Genomic DNA, 26,312 nt, shown 5'->3' on the forward strand with positions numbered 1-26,312 from the left:
ATCGTACAGCAGAAGTTGGATTCTGGGCGCGTCCAGAAGCGGATCGCCGGCCGATCCTGAGCGTCTCGGTCTCCCAGTCCACGTCCTTCAAGTCGCCGACTCCTGATATGATTTTCTGTATGACCTTGTGTAATAACTATTGTGTATGAACTTGCGTTACTTACTACTGAAAGGGGAGCAGCGCTTGTCGAGACCCTGTGCGTGTCCAGAAGGGTACAATTGTGTATGAACTTGCATTACTTACTACTGAAAGGGGAGCAGCGCCTGTCGAGACCCTGTGCGTGTCTAGAAGGGGGTCGCCGTCGGATCGGGGTCGTGATCGCCGGCGTATCTTTATCGGGATCGCGGCCCCGTCACCTCGCCCGATCCCACAGCAGATAGCCGCCTCCTGCAAGCGCGGCGGCGAAGGTTTGGATCGGCCGCGGAGGGGGCGTAGGGGTGGATCGGCCGCGGCACCGGAATGGATCGGCCGGGGAGGGGGAGTAGGGGTGGATCGGGCGTGCGATGGGGTGAGATCGGGCGTTCGAAGGTCTGGTCGGCGGCGGAGATCGATCTGCTCTGGGCGAGAGGGTTTTTTTGGCAAAGGTTTTTTGGCACAGATGGGATGATGACGAAAAAAAACGGTGGTTGGGGGATGACGAAAATAAACCAGCGAAAATAAACCGCGCGGACTATTCACCAACTGCTCCATTAGGAGTAGAGATACAAACCACCGTCATGCCGAGTAGCGAATCTTGGAAGAAAATAAGGGGGGCTCAAAGTTAACTGTGTGTAGAAAAAGTCAGAAACTCTCAATCCTTTAGTCCAAAATATGGTCAAAATTTTGATACAAATAGTAGCAATTTTTCTTTTCCAATATTTGGGGGGGGGGGGGGGGGGGGGCTCGAGCCTGTCGAAGCCCCCCTGTTCAATTCGCCACTGGTCATGCCCTAATTTTCTGGTCATTGGAAGAGGTCATGGCCAATTGCAAGTTTGCAATGCATGCATGTGTGTGTCGTCCATGCGATTCTTTACCAGCTCAGCGTCATTCCATCTTGTCTGATCGAGCTCGTGCCATGGGCATACGTCAGAGTTATTATAACAATTAAAAAGCATGATGTGTCATTAGGAGGAGGAAGAAGAATGATCACTTCGGATCAGGATCAAACCAGCATCAAGGGGTTCTAGTCTTCTACGTAGATGATCTCAAAGGCATGCATGTATCACTCTTATGCAGAGGCCGATGGTGATCTTCCTTTTTTTTTTAAAAGAAAAAATGATCCCGAGAGGAAGGGGGGGCTGTTGAGCTGCCACGTGACCCTTCCTGCTCTGATACGTAAAGCATGCCCATTTTTATATTAGATATATACTAATTGCATCAACTTAGACGTAAAGCACCAGGGTTAACAAGAGTAACTTGCAGTTATGAGTATCTCGCAATTTTTGAACAACTAAATTTTTTCCGCTAAATAAATCATTTAATATCAAGATCATCAATGGACCAGGTTGGGCAGATGCAGGAATAATTGTACTACCTTGTCTGAAACAATTGTGCATTTAATTTCCCATGAGAATAGTCCACATCAATCAAGCAGAAATGCAATGCAAACACTGATCGTGTCCTAATCGAGGCAGCAGGCTAATCACCTCTTGATCTGACATGGATCGATGGAGCTAATTGCTTCGTACTCGCCACTGAGTTGTCAGCTATCTGCAAATTGCAATTGCAATTGTACTGTATGCATTGCGTGTCCATGATTTCTGCCTAAGTAGCATCATCAATGTTCTACATGACTAATTAGGCTCATTGGTAGAACAACTATTCAGACAAGATGAGCAAGGAGATGATAGGATTCCCTCATAATTATTCTGAACATCGGCAGTAGTTGGAGTCAACTTGCTTAATTCTGTGTGCATGCATGCAGATCTCATCAGATCAGATCAGATCAGCATGGAGATTCGTTGCAGGTTGGCTTGGAACATCAGCTTTTTTTACAGATGATTCTGTGGTATCCTCATTGTGCAATCTCCTGTTGATTTCTACACGAATCTTCGCGTAAGATCAATGATATATGACTTAGATGTGCAATACTTATGGCACATCTAGATGTGCTTTAGCAAAATTGTAATTCTTAACCGACATGGATCCATGAAGCTAATTGCTTCGGAATCAAGATGATGAGTTTTGGGCTTGCAATTGTAAGTTTGCTATCATTGTTCTAGATGACTTATAAGCTCAATGGCATGGAAGATGGAACATTCCATCACTCCAAAAGCATCTATGCGATGACATGGCTGCCGCGTCACGAGGAAGAAGAATGACGCAGCTTCTAAAAGGGATCTGCTCAGCTGCCATGTGTCCCTTCCTACCAAAAGTCCACACAAAGTCACAAACGTACTCACTCATCTGCAGCCACAAAAGCAAATTTGATTTGATCACGGACCGGCCGACCAATGCTACAAGACACGCGAGCTCGACCGCGGCCATGCATGGCGCCACATTATTACTGTGCCTCAGCTGAGCTTCACCGCCGTATTCGATTAGAGTAGCTGAGCTGAGCTCCGGACATCAACACCATGGCTTTCTTGCAGAGGCTGTACAAGCGCAGGCGCAATGCCGCCGCCGTGACCGCGAGTGCCTCCTTCCTGCTGCTCCTGCTCGTGCTCTGCCTCTCCCTGCGCACGCGGCACGGCGGGACCTTCTTCTTCGGCTCGGGCGCCGGAGCGCGGGAGCGGGGGAGCTGCGAGGCGGAGCTGCAGGCGCTGGAGGGCCGCGCCGCGCGGTGCCGGTACCTCCGGTCGTCGTCCCACCCGCCGTGCGCGCCGACCGGGTACGTCGACTACCTCGCGCTCTTCTACTGCGCGTGCGGGGAGCAGGAGGGGCTCTGGTGGTCGCCGTGGCTGGGCGGCGCGGCGATCGCGCTCTGGCTGCTCCTGCTCTTCTACCTCCTCGGCGACACCGCGTCCGAGTACTTCTGCGCCTCGCTCGAGGGCCTCTCCGCCGCGCTCCGCCTGCCGCCCGCCGTGGCCGGGGTCACGCTGCTCTCGCTCGGCAACGGCGCGCCCGACGTGCTCTCCAGCGTCGTGGCGTTCGCGTCCGATGGCGGGGAGGCCGGGGACGTGGGGCTCAGCGGCGCGCTCGGCGGCGCCCTGTTCGTGTCCACGGTCGTCGCCGGCGTGGTCGCCATCGTCGCCGCTCGCCGCGGAGGCGCCGTCATTGAGCGGCGCGGGTTCGTGCGCGACGTCTGCTTTCTTCTCGTCGCGCTCTGCTACCTCCTCGCCGTGCTGGTCGCCGGCACGGTCACCGTCTGGGCCGCCGCGTGCTTCCTCTCCCTCTACGCCGCCTACGTCCTCCTCGTCTCGACATCGCACTGCTGCTCCGTCGCCGCCGATGACGGCAGCACCTACACAAGTACAAAGCCTTCCGATGACCTCGCCGCCCCGCTCCTCCTCCCGGTCGCCGTCTCCTCCAAGCAGCCACCAAGAACCTTCGCCAGCGGCCTCTTGGCCGCAGTCCACGCGCCGCTCTACCTCCCGCGCCGCCTCACCATCCCGGACATCGCCGCGCACCGCTGGTCCAGGCCCTGTGCCATCACCTCAACGCTCCTCGGCCCTCTCCTCCTCGCCGTCGTCACCTCCCCGACCAGCCCCACCGTGCTACTCGCCGGCGCCCTCACCGGCACGCTCTTCGCCATCGCCGCGGCCGCGACCACGGACGCCGCGGCACCACCACACGGCCGGTACGTGCGACTCCTGTGGCTCGCCGGCGGGTTCCTCATGTCCATCCTCTGGTCCTACCTCCTGGCCCGGGAGCTCGTGGCCCTCCTCGTGTCCACCGGCATCATCGTGGGCGTGCCCGCGAGCGTGCTCGGGGTCACCGTGCTCGCGTGGGGCAACTCCCTCGGCGACATGGTTGCGGACGTCGCAATGGCGACGCAGGACGGCGCATCGGGCGCCCAGACGGCCGTGGCGGGGTGCTACGCCGGGCCGGCGTTCAACACGGTGGTGGGCTTGGGGCTGTCGATGGCACTGGCGGCGGGGGCGCGGTACCCGGAGACGTACAAGATCCCGGTGGATGCGGCGACGTACGTGACGGTGGCGTTCCTGGTGGCCGGGCTGGCGTGGGCGTTGGTGGTGCTGCCGGCGAGGGGGATGAGGCTCGACGCCACGCTCGGTGCCGGGCTGCTCGCCGTGTACCTCTGCTTCATCGCCGTCCGGGTCGCCGACGCCGTCGGCGTCCTCAGCCTAGATTCTCTCCTGCCAAGACTGTGATTGAGGACTGTTGGATTTGAATTGATGGTGCAGCGGCAAGATCGAACAAGATCCTGAGGCTAAAAGAGTAGTACTACTCGTACTACGTAAAAGTGATGGATGCTGGCTTGGCTGCTTCTCACACACGCTCGTGATCACTTCAGTTGTGAGAGGGCAATGCATGCATGTGGATATGTAAAGCCAGAAAACAAAGTCATTCTTTGTTATCTGTTGTCTATAATTGTTAAGTGCCATGTAAAGTACAGGTACATATGAGTAAATGCTTTAATAATTCAATAAACCTCATAGAGGTGGAAGATCTCTCAATCAATCGAGGTCTCTAATTTTAGACTTGGTCCACGATTTTGACTTGATCAACGCTTTGTAGTTTTGTGGAATTATCTGCTGGTGGATGGGCTTGTTGGTAGGTGGTTGGTATGGTGGAGCGATATGAGTCGATTCAGGGCAACAATTTCAAGAGCCCATAGCCCTCCGGAGTTTGCTTTGCTTATTTCTTGGGAGCAACTAGTTAACGAGCGCTCCTTTGGGAGCCTCGCAATGATCAGCGCCACTTGACGCGCTCTCAGCCATTCGCCATGTGTCGCGCTCTGGACGCTTCCTCCAAATTTTTTATATTTTTCTGCACGCGTTTTCGGCTTTTTAAACAGTTTCTTTCCTTTCCTTTTTTTTGACGTTTTGGTTTTCCCCCGGTCTTTCTTAGCGTTTCGACCAAAAAACACGTTTACTTTTTTTTCTTTCGTGAAAAGTCACGTTTTTTCTTTCGCGAGAGGCATGGTTGTGCTTTAGCGAGAGTAACGGCCGTGCCTTTCAGAAACGAAAAAAAAACGCGTTTTTTGTTTTTTTTCTTTCGCAAGTCACGGTTTTACTTCCGCGAGAGGCACGGTTGTGCTTTCGTGAGAGTCATGGCCGTGCCTCTCGGAAAGGGAAAAACAAAACGTGTTTTTTGTTTTTTTTTCTTTCGCGAGAGTCACGGTTTTGCTTCCGCGTGAGGCACGGTTGTGCTTTTGCGAGAGTCACGGCCGTGCCTCTCGGAAAGGGAAAAACAAAACGTGTTTTCTGTTTGTTTTTCTTTCGCGAGAGGCACGGTTGTGCTTTTGCGAGAGTCACGGCTGTGCCTCTCGGAAAGGGAAAAAATACGTGTTTTCTGTTTTTTCTTTCGTGAGAGTCACGGTTTTGCTTTTGCTAGAGGCACGGTTGTGCTTTCGCGAGAGTCACGGGCGTGCCTATTTCGGAAAGGGAAAAAAACGTGTTTTCTTTTTTTTCTTTCCACGAGAGTCGCGGTTTTGCTTCCATGAGAGGCGCGGTTGTGATTTCGCGAGAGGCACGGGCGTGCCTCTTTCGGAAAGGGAAAAACCGTGCCCCCGGTTTGGTTTTTTCGTCCGGTTTTTTTCGTGAAAAAAAGTTCGTCAAAACCTATCAACATAAGATCTAGTTTTGAATATCCCGACGCGAGGAATCCAATGGTGAAAACGGTTTGAGATTTGGACGCATGGTTTAAGAGATAAAACTTTTTGAATAAACGAATCTACGAAAAAAGGGAAAACTCCCAGGTTGCGACAAGTGGCGCACTGCATGTGCGCCACTTATCGTGACCTGGGAAGATGGAGTGTTCTTTGCAACGAGTACTCCTTAATTAGTGATTTCGTTATTTCTCTACTTTTTTTGAGCGGTAAAGCAAAAGCTTTATTGATCATAAACCACAGAAAGTGGGATACAACTCGTGTCATGGGGTTGAACAAGCCACAGGTGGCGCCCCTGATCTAAAGAAAGCGAAAACGAGCAAGTTTGTGTGCCTCTTTATTAACCAAACGACTCTCATGCATAAAGATGCTAGTGAAATTAGCAGCTCTGGCTTGGATCTCCTCGATGATGGCCCCATAGCTTCCTCTGCTGGCATTGTTCAGGTCATGTATTGCTTGTTTTGCATCCGACAAGATAACAACGTTCTGCACTCCTAGATCCTCTGCCAATGCCCAGGGCTTCCCGACATGCAATGACTTCCAGTGTGGCTGGGTCCTGCATACCGTATATGAGCAGAGAGGAACTACCCAAGTAATTCCCTTGGTCATCCCGGCAAACAGCCGCTGCCGTCCCCCTAGAGCGCGCCACTCCTGCATCGACATGAATCTTCACGAAACCTGGAGGCGGTGCCTTGGATCGCATGCTTTGAGCTGTTCTGGTTCGGGTGCTTGGTTGTGCTGGGGATGGAGACTTGATCATATCAAGTTCAGCAATGAACCTCTGAACGAACATGTGGGTAGCCTGTGGACTTTGGTAGATCCCTTCGTGAATCGCCTTCCTCCTTGCTGTCCAAATCGCCCAAAGCGTTACGGCCAGCTTCACAAACAGTGCATGCGATAACAGGTTCATCATTGTGAATAACCATTGTTTTGCTGAAGGTTCTGTCGTGCCTGAGATTTTTTGAACTACCTCCTCCTCTGTCAGCGCCCATGTGCATCGAGACGATGTGCATTCCAGCAGCGAGTGACGCCAGGAATCCTGTACTCCGCATAGTCCACATACACTCGACTGCGCCATGTTGCGATGGGCACGAACATCATTTGTTGGAAGCGATTGTTTTGCGAGTCGCCATAGAAACATTCTCACTTTCCCTGGTACTTGAGTATGCCAGAGTTTCTTCCAATCCCCGCTTTCTCTGTTCGTGGTGGACGACCCTGTATTGCCTTCCAACCATGCTTCCCTTCTCTTTCTGATCGACACCAACATGTTGTATGCAGACCTGACCGAGAACACTCCATTCCTCTCAAAGTTCCATGCCCAGCTATCTTCTATGTTTCTCATGCATAGAGGAATGCTCAAGATTGGCTGGATATCGATGTGGAGAAACACTTCCTGTAGGCGTTGGATATTCCATCTTGCTGATGTAGCGTCGATGAGCTCTGAAACTCGAGATGGTGGGTTTTGTATTAAACACCCATATGGCCTCATCATTTCATCCCTTGGGATCCAGTTTTCTTCCCATATGCTTGTATTAAACACCCACCGATCCTGCGGATGAGGCCTAGATTTAGGACGTCGCGCCCTTCGAGAAGTGCTCGCCACACTTGGCTAGGATGCGATCCTAAGCTTGCCTTGAGAATTGTGGTACACGGGAAGTAAACACTTTGCAGTATCCGTGCACTTAATGTCTCCGGGCTCTGTAAGATCCTCCACACTTGTTTCGCAAGCATTGACAAGTTGAACAGCTCAAAGTCCTTAAACCCTAGCCCGCCCATTGCTTTTGGCTGGGTCATTTCCTTCCAAGACACCCAGTGTGGTTTCCGCTGACCGTTCTTACTGCCCCACCAAAACTTCCTAATCATCATGTTTATCTACTGGTCAGTCTGTGTTGACCACGTATCGCATGCCTCGGCCCATGGGCCGTCAATAGGCCATTTGTTCCTGTCATGTTGGGTCTCTAGGGGCACGAGATCCTTTTACTGTTCGCTAGCTGTGTAGATACAAAAAAGACTGCGCGGAGGTGAAGAGAAAAAAATCAGAGGTGATTGGGCGCAGAAGCGGCTTGACAAGATCTCGGTTGCTAGGAGTAGGCGGCTTGAGGGAAGTTTGGCATTTTTCCCGACTGGCCGTTCGACGGCTGCGAGCACGCCGCTAGGAACAACATCCCGGCTGGACGTTCGGCGGTTGCATTCTCGTTTGCTGGGACCTGTCTTTTTCGGCTGGGTGTTAGGTGGTTGAGACCTCATCGGCTGGGACTAATGATTTTTCCTTTCTTTGTTCGTTGTTTTTGGTTTGTTATGTATTTTGTTGTGCTTATGTTTTGTAATGACCATCTGTAGTTTCTTCGTGGTTATATGATGAAGTGTTGTTGCCATCGATACTATCATAGTAGGGGGTTGCCAAACCATTTTTGCATGTGTTGATGTTTAACTTAGCAAGCCAAAATTGATGCATGTATGTGCTTTGAGTGCGATAGGTTGTCCTGGCGTATACATACAAGGATGCCGCAGTCCATCTATGAAAGCGGCACAACAAAGCACACAAAGTGATTCTAGTATATGATAATTTCCAACCCAGACATTTAGGATGAATTACCACCCGTTTAGGACTCAGTCAACTGAGAACTTTTTTAACTGAGAACTTGGTACACCCAACTCCAACGCCTCCACAAAACATCTTCACTTAATCACAACAACATGCCTACATCGTTGGTCAAGACCTGAGAAAATATCAAGTCATTGAGCAATTCATCCATGATAAGTTACAGTAACATGACGTCAAAAAATGCCTTTAGATCACATACCATACATCTTGTTTTATCATTGTTTTCCAAAGAGGTTGTGAACCTCTTCGGCATGTACATTACAATTTGTACATACATATGTGTTTATGTGTGCCTTTCATTTTCATTTATTTTAAATTCTTAAAACCAATAGTTATAATTTAGAAAAAACCATAGTCATAGTTTTTTTTTCTCACTACACGTGTGGTTGCTACTTGTTACATCATCTTCAATGTGACGCCCTAACCCCCCATATGTCTGACATCCGACCTGGTCCCCCATACCCATTCCTTCTGGTGTCCTTCAAACCTAGCCCATATACGCGCATATTTGGGGCCGCCTAGACATGTCCACCATGCCGGACCCACATCAAATCCCCTAAATCGACCTCCATCCTCGCCCAACCTACCATCTTCCTCTCTATTCTGTCCTCGTCCGCTCTGCCCTTTGCCCGTTCTGCTCCCCCACCATAGCTTTGTCGTCATCCCCCATCCGGCCCTAACCCGCAGAACCGTCTCACATCCGTCCATACGTCCTTCTTGCACCAAATACGACCGCCACCCTGGTGCGTCCTACTCCACCTCGCATATACCTCGCATGTCTAGTGTTTGACGAAATGTTAGAGTTTTTTAGGTTATTTTGCACATTTGTAGCCAAACGATGGATTTATTGGAGGATGAGTATAGCTTGATGAGTTCATTTTCAAGGAGTTCATCAATTCGTCATATTCATAAATTGATGACCACGAAGATGAAGACCTGATGGTGATGATGAGCATCCTTGAAGACATGGAGAAGCAAGAGGAGCATGTTCTCAACTTCAAGGGTTCGATGCCAGGCTGGATAGTTGTGACCCGGTATAGGATAAAGGGACAACAAGATCTCTACAACAAATATGTATTCAATGTGCTTTTTTTGCGTCACTTCTGGATGCGCAAACATTTGTTCTTACGCGTAGTGGACGGTGTGAAGGCATATGATCCTTACTTCGTGTCGAGGAACAAATGTTGTGGACACATGTCGTTCTCTTCTATGCAGAAATGCATGACTACTCTGATGATGCTTGTATGTGATACAAACCGGGGATGTCGCTGATGAGGTCATTCGGATGGGAGAGCGTACATGCTCTGAGGCAATAGTGAAATTGCATATATTGTGATGAAGGTGTTTGAACCTGAGTACTTGAGAGAACCAAATGCCAAGGACATGAAAAGTTATTGGCAATTGAAGCATCAAGAAGTTCTCCAGATATGCTCGATTCAGTTGACTGCATGCATTGCAATAAAAGAACTGCCCGATAGATTTACGCGGGAAATACCAAGGTTACACAAAGAGGTCACCATCATACATGAAGCAGTGGCATCAAAAGAATTATAGATCTGGCATACTTTATTTCGCATGCGATAGTCTCACAAGGGAATCAACGTGCATCAATGATCTTAGTTGTTCAAGATAATTTGTGATGGGATGCTCAAGCGTGCAACTACACAGTCAACGGGTATGAGATTGGTGGAGATGAAGAGAGAAAAAAAAATTAAGTAATGATTGGTGAAGAGAGAAAAAGAAAATAATTTGTTCAAGATAATTTGAACCCCGATTTGTCTGTCCATGCAGCCACACTCCTCATTTTCTCCCTCATATGTCCGGTCACTTGCACGTGATTGGTGGAGATGAAGAAAGAAAAAGAAAATAATGAATAAAGAAAGAGAAAATGTGGTCCGAGGTGGGCCTCGTCCTACGTGGCGGACTGACCGGACGCGTCCACAAGTCCTCGTATCCTCCCTACATTTGTCCTTAATATGAGGGTTCGCTGATAGCCCAGACGTATAAGGATGATATAAGGGGTTCGAATGGGACACTTTTTTCTTTCTCTCTTCTGTCCGGCCACTGACTGGGCGCGTCCATGGACGTTTGAGGAGGATTTGAGGATGCCGGCTGTAGAGATGCTCTTATGGATAATTTTGAAGTCTGAGCTATGTATTTTTTTTCCCTTCCAATCAGGAGTATATTCATTGTTGTGTATATGTATCAGTCAATGATCCATGTGCATGTGTTTGCAGGTGTGGTTGTCCGGGCAAAATAGGGTTCTCTGACCTTTGTCCATGAACGCGTTCGCGGACATATAAGGATTAAGGGATCACATCAAGCAAGTGTGATATATATGCTCTTTTATGATGACGGATGACCAACTGTTATGTATTTATTTCCAAATGTGCATGTGTTTGCAGGGAAATCCGGTTTTAAAAACGAGGGCGTGGTTGCCCGGGCAAAATAGGGTTCACTGACCTTTATCCACGGACGCGTTCGCGGACATATAAAGAATCATATCAAGCAAGCGTGGTATATATGCTCTTTTATGATGACGGATAACCAAAAGTTACGTACTTATTTCCAAATGGGGGTAGCAATATGGAATTTTCAAATATGGCGCACCAGTCGTCTAGTGATAGAATAGTACCCTGCCACAGTACAGACCCGGGTTCGATTCCCGGCTGGTGCACGCTTTCCATTTTTGCCATCTGCTTTCTACCGAGTAAAACATTATATATTCGTGGACTCGAGGACTGGGGTTCAACATCCAGTTGTTAGCATTGGTCTGTGTGACTAGGACCCATGAAGGTTATCATTGGTTACTGTGATCAAATTTGTTTTCGTCTTTGCAGATTAAGTTCGTGTGGAGTTGGGCACGTGGCAGCTCGGCAGCCCCCCGTTTTCTCTTGGGAAGCTGAATGATTGGTCTAGTATAACCTTGATCATGCTGGTCTGAACTTATCTGATCATTCTACTGCTTCCTCCTTCTGATGACCCCACATACTTTTTGGCCGTTAATTTTGATGCGTTTTCCATGTCATCAGCTGGAAGGATGATGTTGATGTTGATGCTGGTGCGGTGCTCAGGCACAACGCGTTCCAAACTTGCAGTTGGGCATGACCTCTTTCAAGGATCAGACAATTAGGACACGACTGCTTGTATTAGTGGCAACCGGAGCAGCTGGTTGTGCTGTGGGCCCATGGTGCAATGAACATACACGTGCGGCAGCCAGAATTATTAAGGAAAACATTTGAAAACGGGGCGCCGGCCGAACGCTCGGCCGATCAAGCGTCTATGCACGCGCCATGCGGTCAAAGAGCCCGCATGCAGACGTCCCTCCTATCTTTCTCCTTCCTTTTTTTTTTCTCTTTTTCCTTGCTCATCTCCCTCGCTCCTTCTCTGCTTCTTTCTCAGGCCCCCGTCATGGTCTACCATCGCCGCCTGCAGGCCTTCCAGGGCGCCGCGGCCACGGGAATCAGCCGATCCGGCGGCCCTCGGCCAGATCTCCTCGGATCAGTGCCACTGGAGCTCTGCCTGCCTCGCCGGACCCGGCCACGTCAAAGGTGCAACCGACCACGCCATAGCTGCAACCGTTGAAGCTTTTTCCATACCCGCTTGTAGCTCTCGTCAACGCTCATTGCAGCTTTCGCCGTCGCCCCATAGCTCTCACCAACGCTCGTGTTTTGAAAGTACTACTTCTCCTCCCGGGGTTTCCACAATTGAAGGAAAAAGTACAGGTCGATCAAATTATTGGACCCGTGCCGGATTAATCATATTCTGGGCCGGAGCAATGAACCTATTTGAAGTGGCCCATTTCGTACCAGAAAAGCCCATGTATGAACAAGGGTTGATTTTACTTCCACACTCAGCTACTCTAGGTTGGGGAGTAGGGCCCGGGGGGGGGGGGGGAGTTCTAGATACTTTTTCGTATTTTGTTCATGGCGGAAGCTTTTTTCCACACCGGATGAAGCTTTTCTGCCATGGTTGAAGCTTTTTCCAATTCCGATTGAAACTTTTTTTCACGTCGGTTGAAGCTTTTCTCGACGCCGGTTGAAGCATTTTTCCATGGCTGAAGCTTTTTCTTCTACGCCGGTTGTAGCTTTTTTTCATGGTTGAAGCTTTTTCCGATGCCATTTGAAGATTTTTTTTTCAAGCCGGTTGAAGCATCTTTGACTAGTTGTCGTACCAACACCACCTCGCTCCAGCATCGTACGGTGCCGGTTGCAACACCCATGGACTGATGGACGTCGTCTCCAGCTCCGAACCGGTGTTGTTTGCAACACCGCTGTCGGGGTGCGCCGTTGTAGCGGGGGGTTGGGTGCTCGTGGGTCACAACACCGGGACTGGACGGTTCCGGCGCATCCCCGGACCCAGCCAGGTCGCATGGCTTCGGGAGCTTGATGACCATGCCATGGCGTGCTGTGACGCCCCGTTACGTCCGACAGAGTCAGGCGTAACGGAAGCCGTCACTTCAGAGTTGCGCCAGGATCAGTTAAGGAGAACAGTATCATGTACAAGACGGTGCAGCGGCCATGAGTAGGCAAGCTTTTATTACATTGACACCTCAAGTGTCGACTAAGCCTAAGCGACCATGACGATAGATCGTCATCCACTTCTAGTTACGTGCCTTCTAAACCAACCATGGAGGGCATCTACTCTTCATAGCCTTGATTGTCGACTTCCTCATAAACATACTCCACTTCAGAATAACCGAAGTCATTAAGATGACCAGATTCATCATAAGTACCATTCTCTATCACCTCAGAGTTCTCATAACTCTCTTGTTCTTGAAAACAACATAAGTGCAGCTGAGTACGTATAAAATACGTACTCCGCAAGTCGCCGGGAAAAGTGGATGCAAGAGTCTTTAAAGAGGAATAACTTTACCGGGCACGGCTACAACCACCGAGCCATTAGCTCAAAATACTTTGTAGGTAAAAATATTTTCCCTTAACCCATTTTGTTGAAAACCAAATTTTATTTATAAAATCTACCGGCGACAGAGCGACGTGGGATCTTACATCTTGTGTCAGAGGAAAACCCACACGACGCACTTCCAAACCCGGAAGCTGGGAGTGATATCACATTTACTCTGATCAGAGGTGTACTACTTTACCCATAGCATCACTTGGTCCAAGTCGTCCATGCGCTACCCGTGCACACGACTAGACCAAGGAACCAGAACCTTTAACCAGCCCGTACACTACCTCTGCTTTTCCACCTTGCCTTACTAAAGGCCCGCGGGTCGAGACCCCTGACCGGCGGTCCCGCCCTAGGGTGACTGTACCTACCCGGCTACAGCCACTTTCTCACCCATGCAGAGGCAGCTACTTGGCATGGGTAGTTGGTTCAGCCCGTCCCATTCCAGGTCTATGGTCAGTACGGTTTGCGCCGCTTTTGAAGTAAGCGCCAGTTGGTTGTGTCCTAATGTGATACCCTATGTAGAGGAGCCCGCCATCCAAGCCGACCCTCCTTGGGTTGCTTTCACCAACATGAGCTCCCCTACCCACCAAATATTTATTTATATTGTAACCCTACCCGGGTCACAACTACTTAATACAGATGCTTCACCTGATCTGGTCCAATTGCCAAATCAGTGGATCCACCTGATCCAAATTTCATTTTATTTATGAAAAATATTTATTTTAAAATCTTATGCAAAATTTTGGAAATGACCCATAGCCCGGAAAACATTTATCAAGACATGGTCAAGGAGATGACGACTTGCCGGATAGTGCTTCGACCAACTCGGAACCACCGGGCGTGGCTCCTACGGATTCTAGATCGGCTCCTGATAATTATTTCACAACCATGTTTATATTTCCTAATTTAAAATCTAAAGATCCAGCAACACGGCCATGTTGGGCAAGCCATAATTAATTAACTAGGTTGTGATACGTCCTAGTGTTTCATTGAGAGATAAAATGCATCAAACCATCCAAATCAGAGTAGCATGCACGTATGCCATCCAGTCTAGAGAGTAAAAAAAATGATAAGTAAAAAGGAAACAGTAGCCTGCACTACTAGTACTTTACTCGTTGAACCCAGCTCGTTCCTCTCCTCGTCTTCTCTGCTATCCCAAGAACAGAACCAGCCACCCACCTCTCTCTCTCTCCCCAAGAACAGAGCATGGCCGCCGCCGCCTCGATCTGCCCCGTCCGGGCATCTCCGGCGACACGGTGGACACCTACAGATTCTCCTCGTCTCCCTCTACCATTTCCCCCTATTTATTTTATCCGCCGGCGCCAAAAACGTCGCCACCACTCAATCCTAGCGCCGCCTGATTCAGGTCCGGTGGGCTTGCCACCGGCTGCAGCGGCAACGACGTCTCCATGCCTACATCCTCCCCCAGCGCAGCCACACACACGAGGCGTGCAGCCACGGGCGTCGGGCGTGTGCGGCTTCACCGGCGCTGCTCGGTCGCATGGCTCTGCTGCTAACGGTGTGGACTAGCCACATCCTACTGCTACTACTGGTAAGTACTAATTCTGATTCCTTCTCCATAAGTGTTCCAAATTTCACATCGAGTGCCTGCTAGATGTCAACGTGGGTGCGCATATAGTGTTCATTTTATCTCAGGCCCTACTATTGCCCACTCAGCCATATTGCCTTCTTTCTCTTTGTTTATCTCAAGGCCATGAGATTAATCAAGATTTAATCTATGGCGTGGTCATGGTATTGCTACTGATTAGATCTAAATGCTGTTCCTAACTAGTGCTACTCATCCTTGAACACCATATAGAAGCAAATAGTGGCAGTGAAACTCCAAAATTAATTACTTGTGAGTAGATTATAAACATCAATCACTCAATTTTTGCTACAGATTGGCAGGGATTAATAATTAGAACAAGGTAGTATACACAGGAAGATTGATCTTTTGGATACACACATACATGTCTTAGGAAGTTACTAGTACTTAGGATTTGATTCTTGGCATGTTAGATCTAGTACAAGCCATAGATGTCATTCACAGAAACTTTTACAAGCTTTTGCAATTGATCTAATTAGTTTTGATTAACTTGGGTGTTTACTCAAACAATTTGTTCTTTTTACAGCAAGATAAATAGATCAAGGTGAATAGATGCTCATGGACTGATTCAAACCGAGGTGAAGATAGACAAGAAGTCAAGCAAGAAGGGCTAACACAACAAGGTACTTGATTAGTACCTGATGGCGCATGCGACCCAAAGGGCTTCACCGCAGTGAAGGACAGCAGTGTGGCAGAAGGTGAAAAGGCAAGTGGTGGTGGTACTCCAGTGTATGTGTGTGTGTGAGGTCGAATGGACCACAGTGAAAGGAATGGCTCCTATTTATAGTGGGGTTAGTAGCTATGTCGGTTTGGAGAGGCATTACATCTGGCATGCATGCGTGGTTAGGCTTGCATGCATGCCTCCACTTGTGTCTCTTGTAGGCTGTACTAGGGACAAGTGTAATTTGCTTGACTAGCCATTAGTTGGCATTTACTTTATGTGGAAAAAAAATGAGACCAAGATCTGATTATAAATTTGTAGAATACATGGAGGTTTGGAAAATATTTTGTTGTGCATGGTCAAATGCTATTTGCTATAATAAAAATTAAATGTCAGGTGTTTCCATTATTTTAATTAATGTTTGGGCAACGCCGTTGAAATTATTGTTATCTAATTTTGACGGTTCCTACACGTGCCCTAGGAGACATGGCGGGTCTGCGATGGCGGCGAGCCTGAGTGTGCGCCGACTCTCTGATCTCCGGTGAGGGGAATGTGACGAGGGTCAAATTAACTTAGTTTATGTACTCCCTCCGTTTCTTTTTACTCTGCATATAAGATTTGATCAAAATCAAACTACACAAAGTTTGACCAAATTTATATATAAAAATATGAACATCTACAATATTAAAACTATATAGTATGAAAATACATTTCGTGATGCATCTGATGATGTTGATTTTATATTGTCAATGTTTATATTTTTTAATATAAAGTTAGTCAAACTTTACAAAGCTTGACTTTGACCAAACCTTATATGCATGCTAAAAAGAAATGAAGGGAGTACTAAATTGATCAATTTCCGAGTCTGTAACCTAAAACACGCAGTGAGTTTGAGTTAATGGACGAGAGATCCAAGTCGATTCAGTGAGGCCGTGAGGGCGACCGGGAAAGTCACCCAAGCGGACATGAACAATCTTTTCTTTTCGTACGCTACAACACTTAGATTTTCGGAATCGATAAGTGTCGAACGTGCCATATTCTGTCTCGTGGCGCCGAACGACCTCGTAGCCGTCGCTCGAATCTTGACGCGTGCCCATGCCACGTCATCACCAGGGATTCATTTGGGTCAAGGCCGGAGTCGCCCGAATGACTTAGAGCATCTCCAACAGCCGCGATATATAAGCGTCGCGCTGGAAAAATTCTGTTATTTGTGCACGTGCTGCCGCTCCGGGCGCTCCAGCGAAGGCACAAAAACGCGCGTGCGGCATCAGTAGTTCAGTGCTGGGCGAAACGGCATCGCGCGCCGCTTATTTCGTGCGCCCGCTTTCGCGCGCTGCACACTCGAGTGCCCGCGCCGCACCCTCTCCGCCGCGCCACTTTCGCCCCGTCCGCGCCGCTGCCGGCGATTTCGCCCGATGGACGGACGCGCCGACATCCCCCCTCACCAATTCCTACACCCGCGACCCCTCCGCCGCCGGCGGCGCAAACCCTAGCATGGGGAGCTTTGGCTTCGCCGCCGCCGGTGCTCCTCCAAGCACCGGTCTCGCGCGCGGCCTTTTCATGCTGCCACGGACGACCTCGGCGGCGGGTGGTGTCGTGCCGGCGCCCGCAGTGAAGCCACGTGCCCTCCTCTCGAAGCTCGCAAATGCGGTGCAGCCGAAGGCGGGCAAGGTGTCCGGAAAGGAGAACAAGGCGGCGGACGGCTCCTCTAGGCGGCCGAAGAAGAAGCTTGAAGGGCGTGCGACGAATGTGCCGGCGACCGAAGTGCCGGCGAACTCACTTGTTGCACCGGCGGCCGATGCGCACAAGGTGTTCGATGAAATGTCCACAAGGTAAAATTTTGTCCACTTTTTTGTTGTTGTTGCTTTTTGAATGCATACAGATGGATAGCTTATTTGCTTTGTTGTATATACTTCGTAGTTTCAATGATGACACATATATGTCAACTATGGGTGTTGGCTCCAACAATTCTCATTGGTCTCAAACCAATTAAACACATTAAGCTATACGTGAAGGGCGGCCGACTAGCTATTCCACGTGGCGAAAGCTGGTTGGCCGCGGTGAAATTTTTTTGAGATTTTTTTAGATGAAGGCATGGATTATTTTTTAAATATATTTTCTCTTTTTATATGGAGGTGAGGACCTCTTTTATTTTTTAAATGGAGGGTTATGCAAAGTAGCACTTACTGGTAGGCTTCGGTGGTATTTTTTTTCTTTTTTACTTTTTTTAGATGAATGTGAGGATTTTTTCCTGAGATGTTTTTTAGACGAAGGCGAGGACTCTATGTTTTTTTAAATGGAAACATGCGCACAACTTCCTCTCAAGCGGCACCATAGAGTGGCGCCCCAACCACTAGTGAGATGCATTTGGATGATCATGAGTTTGAGGAGGACCCAACTAGCTTTTGCGGAATCTATGTAACCACCGCTCAGGAGACCATTGATAACTGGATGACGCTCACTGGCCAGCCCAGCTCCTAAACCCTAGGCGACCCATTCACGGTGGCCAACCTTACCCCTTTGTTTCCCAGCCTGGTCCCTACATATCGAAGGACGTCACCCACATCGGAGGACAATTCCTATTCGGCGCTTCAGGCACCCATTAGTGTGTATTTTGCAAACAGACGCTTCAGGCGCCCCTGCGCTTGTCGGACCCATGTAGATTTTTTTCTTCTGCGTTTTAATTCGCAAAAATAAGCACTCTATTAGTGAATCAAACCAGCGACCACATCTTTGATGTAGCTGATGCAACCACCGCGCCTCCCAGCGGGATCTGTTTACAATAACTTTTTCTTCTTTTATTCTTTTAGTTTCCTTTTCCTTTTTCGTTATTGTTTTTTCCTTTTTTGTTTCCTGTTTTTCCTTTTTTCTTCTTCCTGGTTTGATTTATGATGTTCAAACATGTGAAATTTTGTGTTCAAAACCATGAACATTTTTTGAAATTTGATGGTTTTCTTTCAAATTTGTGCGCTTTTTTGAAAATTCATGAAACAAATTTCAATTTTGATGATTTTTTTAATCGATGAACTATTCGAAAATTCAAAGAATATTTCCAAATTCGATGATTTTCTTTCAACTTCGATAAACATTTTTCAAATTCGATGAACTTTGTTTAAAATCCAATGAATTTTTTATTTAAAATTTGTGAAATTTTTTCAGAATTGATGAACTATTTTTTAAATTTGATAAACTTTTTTCGGAATCGATGAGCTTTTTTCAAATTCCTGATTTTATTTTAAATTCGATGGACTTTTTGTATAATGGATGAACTTTTTCTCAAAATGGATGAATTTTTTGTTGAAAATCGATGATTTCTTTTAGTTTTTGACGTACCTTTTTTCAATTTTTTGAAATTTTTCCACAACTCGTGGTTTCTTAATTTTTGTGGATTTTCTTTTGAAATTTTGAATACTATGTGTATAATTTAGTGTTGTACTAGAAGAATGGTTCTTTTCCTAATGGTGAACAAGCGTGTTAACTCGTTCTAGTGGTTATGGCTCCAGGTTGTTGTTGCTTCGATCTTGAGTTTGAATCCCAGCTTCTCCCAAGTACCAATCTGATATTTTTTCGCAGTTCGTCTCTTTGCTGGGCCGGCCAACAACGCTTCCCCTTCAACGCCCTCAGCGCCAACGGGCGCTCGCGGCGCCGAATAGGAGCTCCCGATTCTCAAAAAAGAAAAGGGTATGGCTAGATCTCAGTCGACTGAGACTGAAGTCTCAGTCAAGTGACATAGTATATAAGAAGAAGAAAAAACTGAAAAGAAAAATTGTACGAATGTTCGTGCAAGATTAATGGAATATAGCATCGATTGAGACATACCGAAGTCTCAAAACTGAAAAGAAAAATTGTACGAATCTTCGTGCATAGTATATAAGTTGACTGAGACTTAGCAAAACTGAAAAGAAAAAAACATTAGAGTGCACCTATTTTATTTTTCTTTTGAGATTTGAGTGCACCTATTTCTTGCTTGACGCGAGACGTGCGGCAGCATCGCCTGAGGGAGCGCGAGGCTGAACCGGCCCAGCTCGCGGGAAGACACAGCCCCGTTTTTTTTCTTCTATTTTTTTCTTTATTTTTTATTGTTGTTTATGCTTATATATATATATATATATATATATATATATATATATATATATATATATATACTCTACATAAAACATTTGAAAAAAATTAATTTAAAAGTTATGAAATGTTAACTGTGTGTAGAGAATATGTATACAAAATTTGATCATGTATACCAAAAATATAATGTCTACGAAGAAAGTAGAACATGTATTCCAGAAACGTTAATAAGCATTTGAAGAAAAATATTAATCATCAAATTAGAAAATGTTTAACATGTATATAATATTTTCCTGATGTATACGAAAAATGTAGAACATGTATCGAACAAATTGAACATAAAAACATATATTTGAGAGAATGTTAATCTTATATTCTAAAAATGTTAAAAAAATTGAAAATGTTTATCATGTATAAAAATGTTAATATTATATTCTAAAAACATCAAAAATGTGTGAAAATTGTTCCTGATATATACAAAAATTGTACAATGTGTATGAAGAAAGTAGTCATCAAACACATTTTTTTAATTTTATTTATGTCACAAGAAAGTGTTAAACATGTATAAAAAATATATATATGTGAAGAAAATATGACGTAGAGGCAATAATAAAGTTGTTATTTTATATTTCATTATTCATGATAAATGTTTATTATTCATGCTAGAATTGTATTGATCAGAAACCTAAATACATGTGTGAATACATAGACAAACACTGTGTCCCTAGTGAGCCTCTATTTGACTAGCTCGTTGATCAAAGATGGTTAAGGTTTCCTAACCATGGACATGAGTTGTCATTTGATAACGGGATCACGTCATTAGGAGAATGATGTGATGGACAAGACCCATCCGTTAGCTTAGCATATTGATCGTTCAGTTTTATTGCTATTGCTTTCTTCATGTCAAATACATATTCCTTAGACTATGAGATTATGCAACTCCCGGATACCGGAGGAATACCTTGTGTGCTATCAAACGTCACAACATAACTGGGTGATTATAAAGATGCTCTACAGGTATCTCCAAAGGTGTCTGTTGGGTTGGCATAGATCGAGATTAGGATTTATCACTCCGAGTATCGGAGAGGTATCTCTGGGCCCTCTCGGTAATGCACATCATAAGAAGCCTTGCAAGCAAAGTGACTAATGAGTTAATTGCAGGAAGATGTATTACTGAACGAGTAAAGAGACTTTCCGGTAACGAGATTGAACTAGGTATGTAGATACCGACGATCGAATCTCCGGCAAGTAACATACCGATAGACAAAGGGAATAACATATGTTGTCATAACAGTTCGACCGATAAAGATATTCGTAGAATATGTAGAAGCCAATATGAGCATCCAGGTTCCGCTATTGGTTATTGGCCGGAGAGGTGTCTCGGTCATGTCTACATAGTTTTCGAACGCTTAGGGTCCGCACGCTTAATGTTCGATGATGATATTTTATTATATGAGTTATGTGTTTTGGTGACCGAATGTTGTTCGGAGTCTCGGATGAGATCACGGACATGACGAGGAGTCTCGAAGTGGTCAAGAGGTAAAGATTAATATATAGGACGATAGTATTCAGACACCGGAAGAGTTCCGGAGTGTATATCGGATATTTATCGGAGTACCGGAGGGGTTACCGGAACCCCCGGGGGAGGTATTGTTGGAAATATGCCCTAGAGGCAATAATAAATGGTTATTATTATATTTCTTTGTTCATGGTAATTGTCTATTATTCATGCTATAATTGTATTGTCCGGAAATCGTGATACATGTGTGAATACATAGACCACAACCTGTCCCTAGTAAGCCTCTAGTTGACTAGCTCGTTGATCAAAACATAGTCACGGTTTCCTGACTATGGACATTGGATGTCATTGATAACGGGATCACATCGTTAGGAGAATGATGTGATGGACAAGACCCAATCCTAAGCATAGCATAAAAGATCGTGTAGTTTCGTTTGCTAGAGCTTTTCCAATGTCAAGTATCTTTTCCTTAGACCATGAGATCGTGCAACTCCCGGATACCGTAGGAGTGCTTTGGGTGTGCCAAACGTCACAACGTAACTGGGTGACTATAAAGGTGCACTACGGGTATCTCCGAAAGTGTCTGTTGGGTTGGCACGGATCGAGACTGGGATTTGTCACTCCGTGTGACGGAGAGGTATCTCTGGGCCCACTCGGTAATGCATCATCATAATGAGCTCAATGTGACTAAGGCGTTAGTCACGGGATCATGCATTGCGGTACGAGTAAAGAGACTTGCCGGTAACGAGATTGAACAAGGTATTGGGATACCGACGATCGAATCTCGGGCAAGTAACATACCGATTGACAAAGGGAATTGTATACGGGATTGATTGAATCCTCGACACCGTGGTTCATCCGATGAGATCATCGTGGAACATGTGGGAGCCAACATGGGTATCCAGATCCCGCTGTTGGTTATTGACCGGAGAGGCGTCTCGGTCATGTCTGCATGTCTCCCGAACCCGTAGGGTCTACACACTTAAGGTCCGGTGACGCTAGGGTTGTAGAGATATATGTATGCGGAAACCCGAAAGTTTTTCGGAGTCCCGGATGAGATCCCGGACGTCACGAGAGGTTCCGGAATGGTCCGGAGGTGAAGAATTATATATAGGAAGTCCAGTTTCGGCCACCGGGAAAGTTTCGGGGGTTATCGGTATTGTACCGGGACCACCGGAAGGGTCCCGGGGGTCCACCGGGTGGGGCCACCTGTCCCGGAGGGCCCCGTGGGCTGAAAGTGGAAGGGAACCAGCCCCTAGTGGGCTGGGGCGCCCCCTTGGGCCTCCCCCCATGCGCCTAGGGTTGGGAACCCTAGGGGGGGGGGAGTTCCCCCTTGCCTTGGGGGGCAAGGCACCCCTTCCCCCCCCACTTGGCCGCCGCCCCCCTTGGATCTGATCTCCAGGGCCGGCGCCCCCCCCAGGGGGCCTATATAAAGGGGGGGAGGGAGGGCAGCACACAACAGCCTTGGGCGCCTCCCTCCTCCCCTGCAACACCTCTCTCTCTCTCGCAGAAGCTCGGCGTAGCCCTGCGGAGACCCGCTACATCCACCACCACGCCGTCGTGCTGCTGGATCTCCATCAACCTCTCCTTCCCCCTTGCTGGATCAAGAAGGAGGAGACGTCGCTGCACCGTACGTGTGTTGAACGCGGAGGTGCCGTCCGTTCGGCACTCGGTCATCGGTGATTTGGATCACGGCGAGTACGACTCCGTCATCCACGTTCATTGGAACGCTTCCGCTCGCGATCTACAAGGGTATGTAGATGCACTCCTTTCCCCTCGTTGCTAGTATACTCCATAGATGCATCTTGGTGAGCGTAGGAAAATTTTAAAATTATGCTACGATTCCCAACAGTGGCATCATGAGCCAGGCCTATGCGTAGTTACTATGCACGAGTAGAACACAAAGCAGTTGTGGGCGTTGAGTTTGCCAATTCTTCTTGCCGCTACTAGTCGTTTCTTGTTTCGGCGGCATTGTAGGATGAAGCGGCCCGGACCGACCTTACACGTACGCTTACGTGAGACTGGTTCCACCGACTGACATGCACAAGTTGCATAAGGTGGCTAGCGGGTGTCTGTCTCTCCTACTTTAGTCGGAACGGATTCGATGAAAAGGGTCCTTATGAAGGGTAAATAGAAATTGGCAAATCACGTTGTGGTCATACGTAGGTAAGAAACGTTCTTGCTAGAAACCTACAAACCACGTAAAAACTTGCAACAACAATTAGAGGACGTCTAACTTGTTTTTGCAGCAAGTGCTATGTGATGTGATATGGCCAGAAGATGTGATGAATGATATATGTGATGTATGAGATTGATCATATTCTTGTAATAGGAATCACGACTTGCATGTCGATGAGTATGACAACCGGCAGGAGCCATAGGAGTTGTCTTTATTATTTTGTATGACCTGCGTGTCATTAAATAAACGCCATGTAAATTACTTTACTTTATTGCTAAACGCGTTAGCCATAGAAGTAGAAGTAATCGTTGGCGTGACGACTTCATGAAGACACAATGATGGAGATCATGATGATGGAGATCATGGTGTCATGCCGGTGACAAAGATGATCATGGTGCCCCGAAGATGGAGATCAAAGGAGCATGATGATATTGGCCATATCATGTCACTATTTGATTGCATGTGATGTTTATCATGTTTTTGCATCTTATTTGCTTAGAACGACGGTAGCAAGTAGGATGATCCCTTATAATAATTTCAAGAAAGTGTTCACCCTAACTGTGCACCGTTGCGAAGGTTCGTTGTTTCGAAGCACCACGTGATGATCGGGTGTGATAGATTCTAACGTTCGAATACAACGGGTGTTGACGAGCCTAGCATGTACAGACATGGCCTCGGAACACACGCAATACACTTAGGTTCACTTGACGAGCCTAGCATGTACAGACATGGCCTCGGAACACGGAGGACCGAAAGGTCGAGCATGAGTCGTATAGAAGATACGATCAACATGGAGATGTTCACCGATCTTGACTAGTCCGTCTCACGTGATGATCGGACACGGCCTAGTCGAATTCGGATCATGTTTCACTTAGATGACTAGAGGGATGTCTATCTGAGTGGGAGTTCATTAAATAATTTGATTATATGAACTTAATTATCATGAACTTAGTCTAAATCTTTACACTATGTATTGTAGATCAAATGGCCCACGTTGTCCTCAATTTCAACGCGTTCCTAGAGAAAACCAAGCTGAAAGATGATGGCAGCAACTATACGGACTGGGTCCGGAACCTGAGGATCATCCTCATAGCAGCCAAGAAAGATTATGTCTTAGAAGCACCGCTAGGTGAAGCACCAATCCCTGAGAACCAAGACGTTATGAACGCTTGGCAGCAGCGTGCTGATGATTACTCCCTCGTTCAGTGCGGCATGCTTTACAGCTTAGAACCGGGTCTCCAAAAGCGTTTTGAGAAACATGGAGCATATGAGATGTTCGAGGAGCTGAAACTGGTTTTTCAAGCTCATGCCCGGGTCGAGAGATATGATGTCTCCGACAAGTTCTTCAGCTGTAAAATGGAGGAGAACAGTTCTGTTAGTGAGCACATACTCAGAATGTCTGGGTTGCACAACCGCTTGTCTCAGCTGGGAGTTAATCTCCCGGATGACGCGGTCATTGACAGAATCCTCCAGTCGCTTCCACCAAGCTACAAGAGCTTTGTGATGAACTACAATATGCAGGGGATGGAAAAGACCATTCCCGAGGTATATTCAATGCTGAAATCAGCTGAGGTAGAGATCAGAAAAGAACATCAAGTGTTGATGGTGAATAAAACCACTAAGTTCAAGAAGGGCAAGGGTAAGAAGAACTTCAAGAAGGACGGCAAGGGAGTTGCCGCGCCCGGTAAGCCAGTTACCGGGAAGAAGTCAAAGAATGGACCCAAGCCCGAGACTGAGTGCTTTTATTGCAAGGGAAGTGGTCACTGGAAGCGGAACTGCCCCAAATACTTAGCGGACAAGAAGAAGGCCGGCAACACCCAAGGTATATGTGATATACTAGTAATTGATGTGTACCTTACCAGTACTCGTAGTAGCTCCTGGGTATTTGATACCGGTGCGGTTGCTCATATTTGTAACTCAAAACAGGAACTACGGAATAAACGGAGACTGGCGAAGGACGAGGTGACGATGCGCGTCGGGAATGGTTCCAAGGTCGATGTGATCGCCGTCGGCACGCTACCTCTGCATCTCCCTACGGGATTAGTTTTAAACCTCAATAATTGTTATTTAGTGCCAGCTTTGAGCATGAACATTGTATCTGGATCTCGTTTAATTCGAGATGGCTACTCATTTAAATCCGAGAATAATGGTTGTTCTATTTATTTGAGAGATATGTTTTATGGTCATGCCCCGCTGGTCAATGGTTTATTTTTGATGAATCTCGAACGTGATGTTACACATGTTCATAGTGTGAATACCAAAAGATGTAAAGTTGATAACGATAGTCCCACATACTTGTGGCACTGCCGCCTTGGTCACATTGGTGTCAAGCGCATGAAGAAGCTCCATGCAGATGGACTTTTGGAGTCTCTTGATTACGAATCATTTGACACGTGCGAACCATGCCTCATGGGTAAGATGACCAAGACTCCGTTCTCCGGAACAATGGAGCGAGCAACCAACTTATTGGAAATCATACATACCGATGTGTGCGGTCCAATGAGTGTTGAGGCTCGCGGAGGATATCGTTATGTTCTCACTCTCACTGATGATTTAAGTAGATATGGGTATGTCTACCTAATGAAACACAAGTCTGAAACCTTTGAAAAGTTCAAGGAATTTCAGAGTGAAGTCGAGAATCAACGTGACAGGAAAATAAAATTCTTACGATCAGATCGTGGTGGAGAATATTTAAGTCACGAGTTTGGTGCACACTTAAGGAAATGTGGAATAGTTTCACAACTCACGCCGCCTGGAACACCTCAGAGAAATGGTGTGTCCGAACGTCGTAATCGCACTCTATTGGATATGGTGCGATCTATGATGTCTCTTACCGATTTACCGCTCTCATTTTGGGGCTATGCTTTAGAGACTGCCGCATTCACTTTAAATAGGGCACCGTCTAAATCCGTTGAGACGACACCGTATGAATTATGGTTTGGGAAGAAACCTAAGCTGTCGTTTCTAAAAGTTTGGGGATGCGATGCTTATGTCAAGAAACTTCAACCTGAAAAGCTCGAACCCAAATCGGAAAAATGCGTCTTCATAGGATACCCTA

The 26,312-nt window shown here is 47.0% G+C and overlaps 1 protein-coding gene and 1 long non-coding RNA gene across 2 annotated transcripts; both read left to right on the forward strand.

Moving 5' to 3' along the window:
• The first annotated feature begins 2,372 nt into the window (after positions 1–2,372).
• On the forward strand, positions 2,373–4,574 carry LOC123119212 (cation/calcium exchanger 1). Its single transcript, XM_044538923.1, has one exon. It carries the CDS (start codon positions 2,557–2,559, stop codon positions 4,249–4,251), a length of 1,695 nt encoding a protein of 564 aa, XP_044394858.1. The 5' UTR covers positions 2,373–2,556; the 3' UTR covers positions 4,252–4,574.
• Positions 4,575–14,185: 9,611 nt separating this feature from the next.
• Positions 14,186–15,889, forward strand: LOC123119213 (uncharacterized). The gene is made up of 2 exons (XR_006458537.1): positions 14,186–14,779; positions 15,360–15,889. It is a non-coding gene; the product is annotated as an uncharacterized lncRNA (long non-coding RNA).
• Positions 15,890–26,312: the final 10,423 nt, after the last annotated feature.

The sequence above is a fragment of the Triticum aestivum genome, chromosome 5D (genome assembly GCF_018294505.1).
Source record: "Triticum aestivum cultivar Chinese Spring chromosome 5D, IWGSC CS RefSeq v2.1, whole genome shotgun sequence".
NCBI lineage: Eukaryota > Viridiplantae > Streptophyta > Magnoliopsida > Poales > Poaceae > Triticum > Triticum aestivum.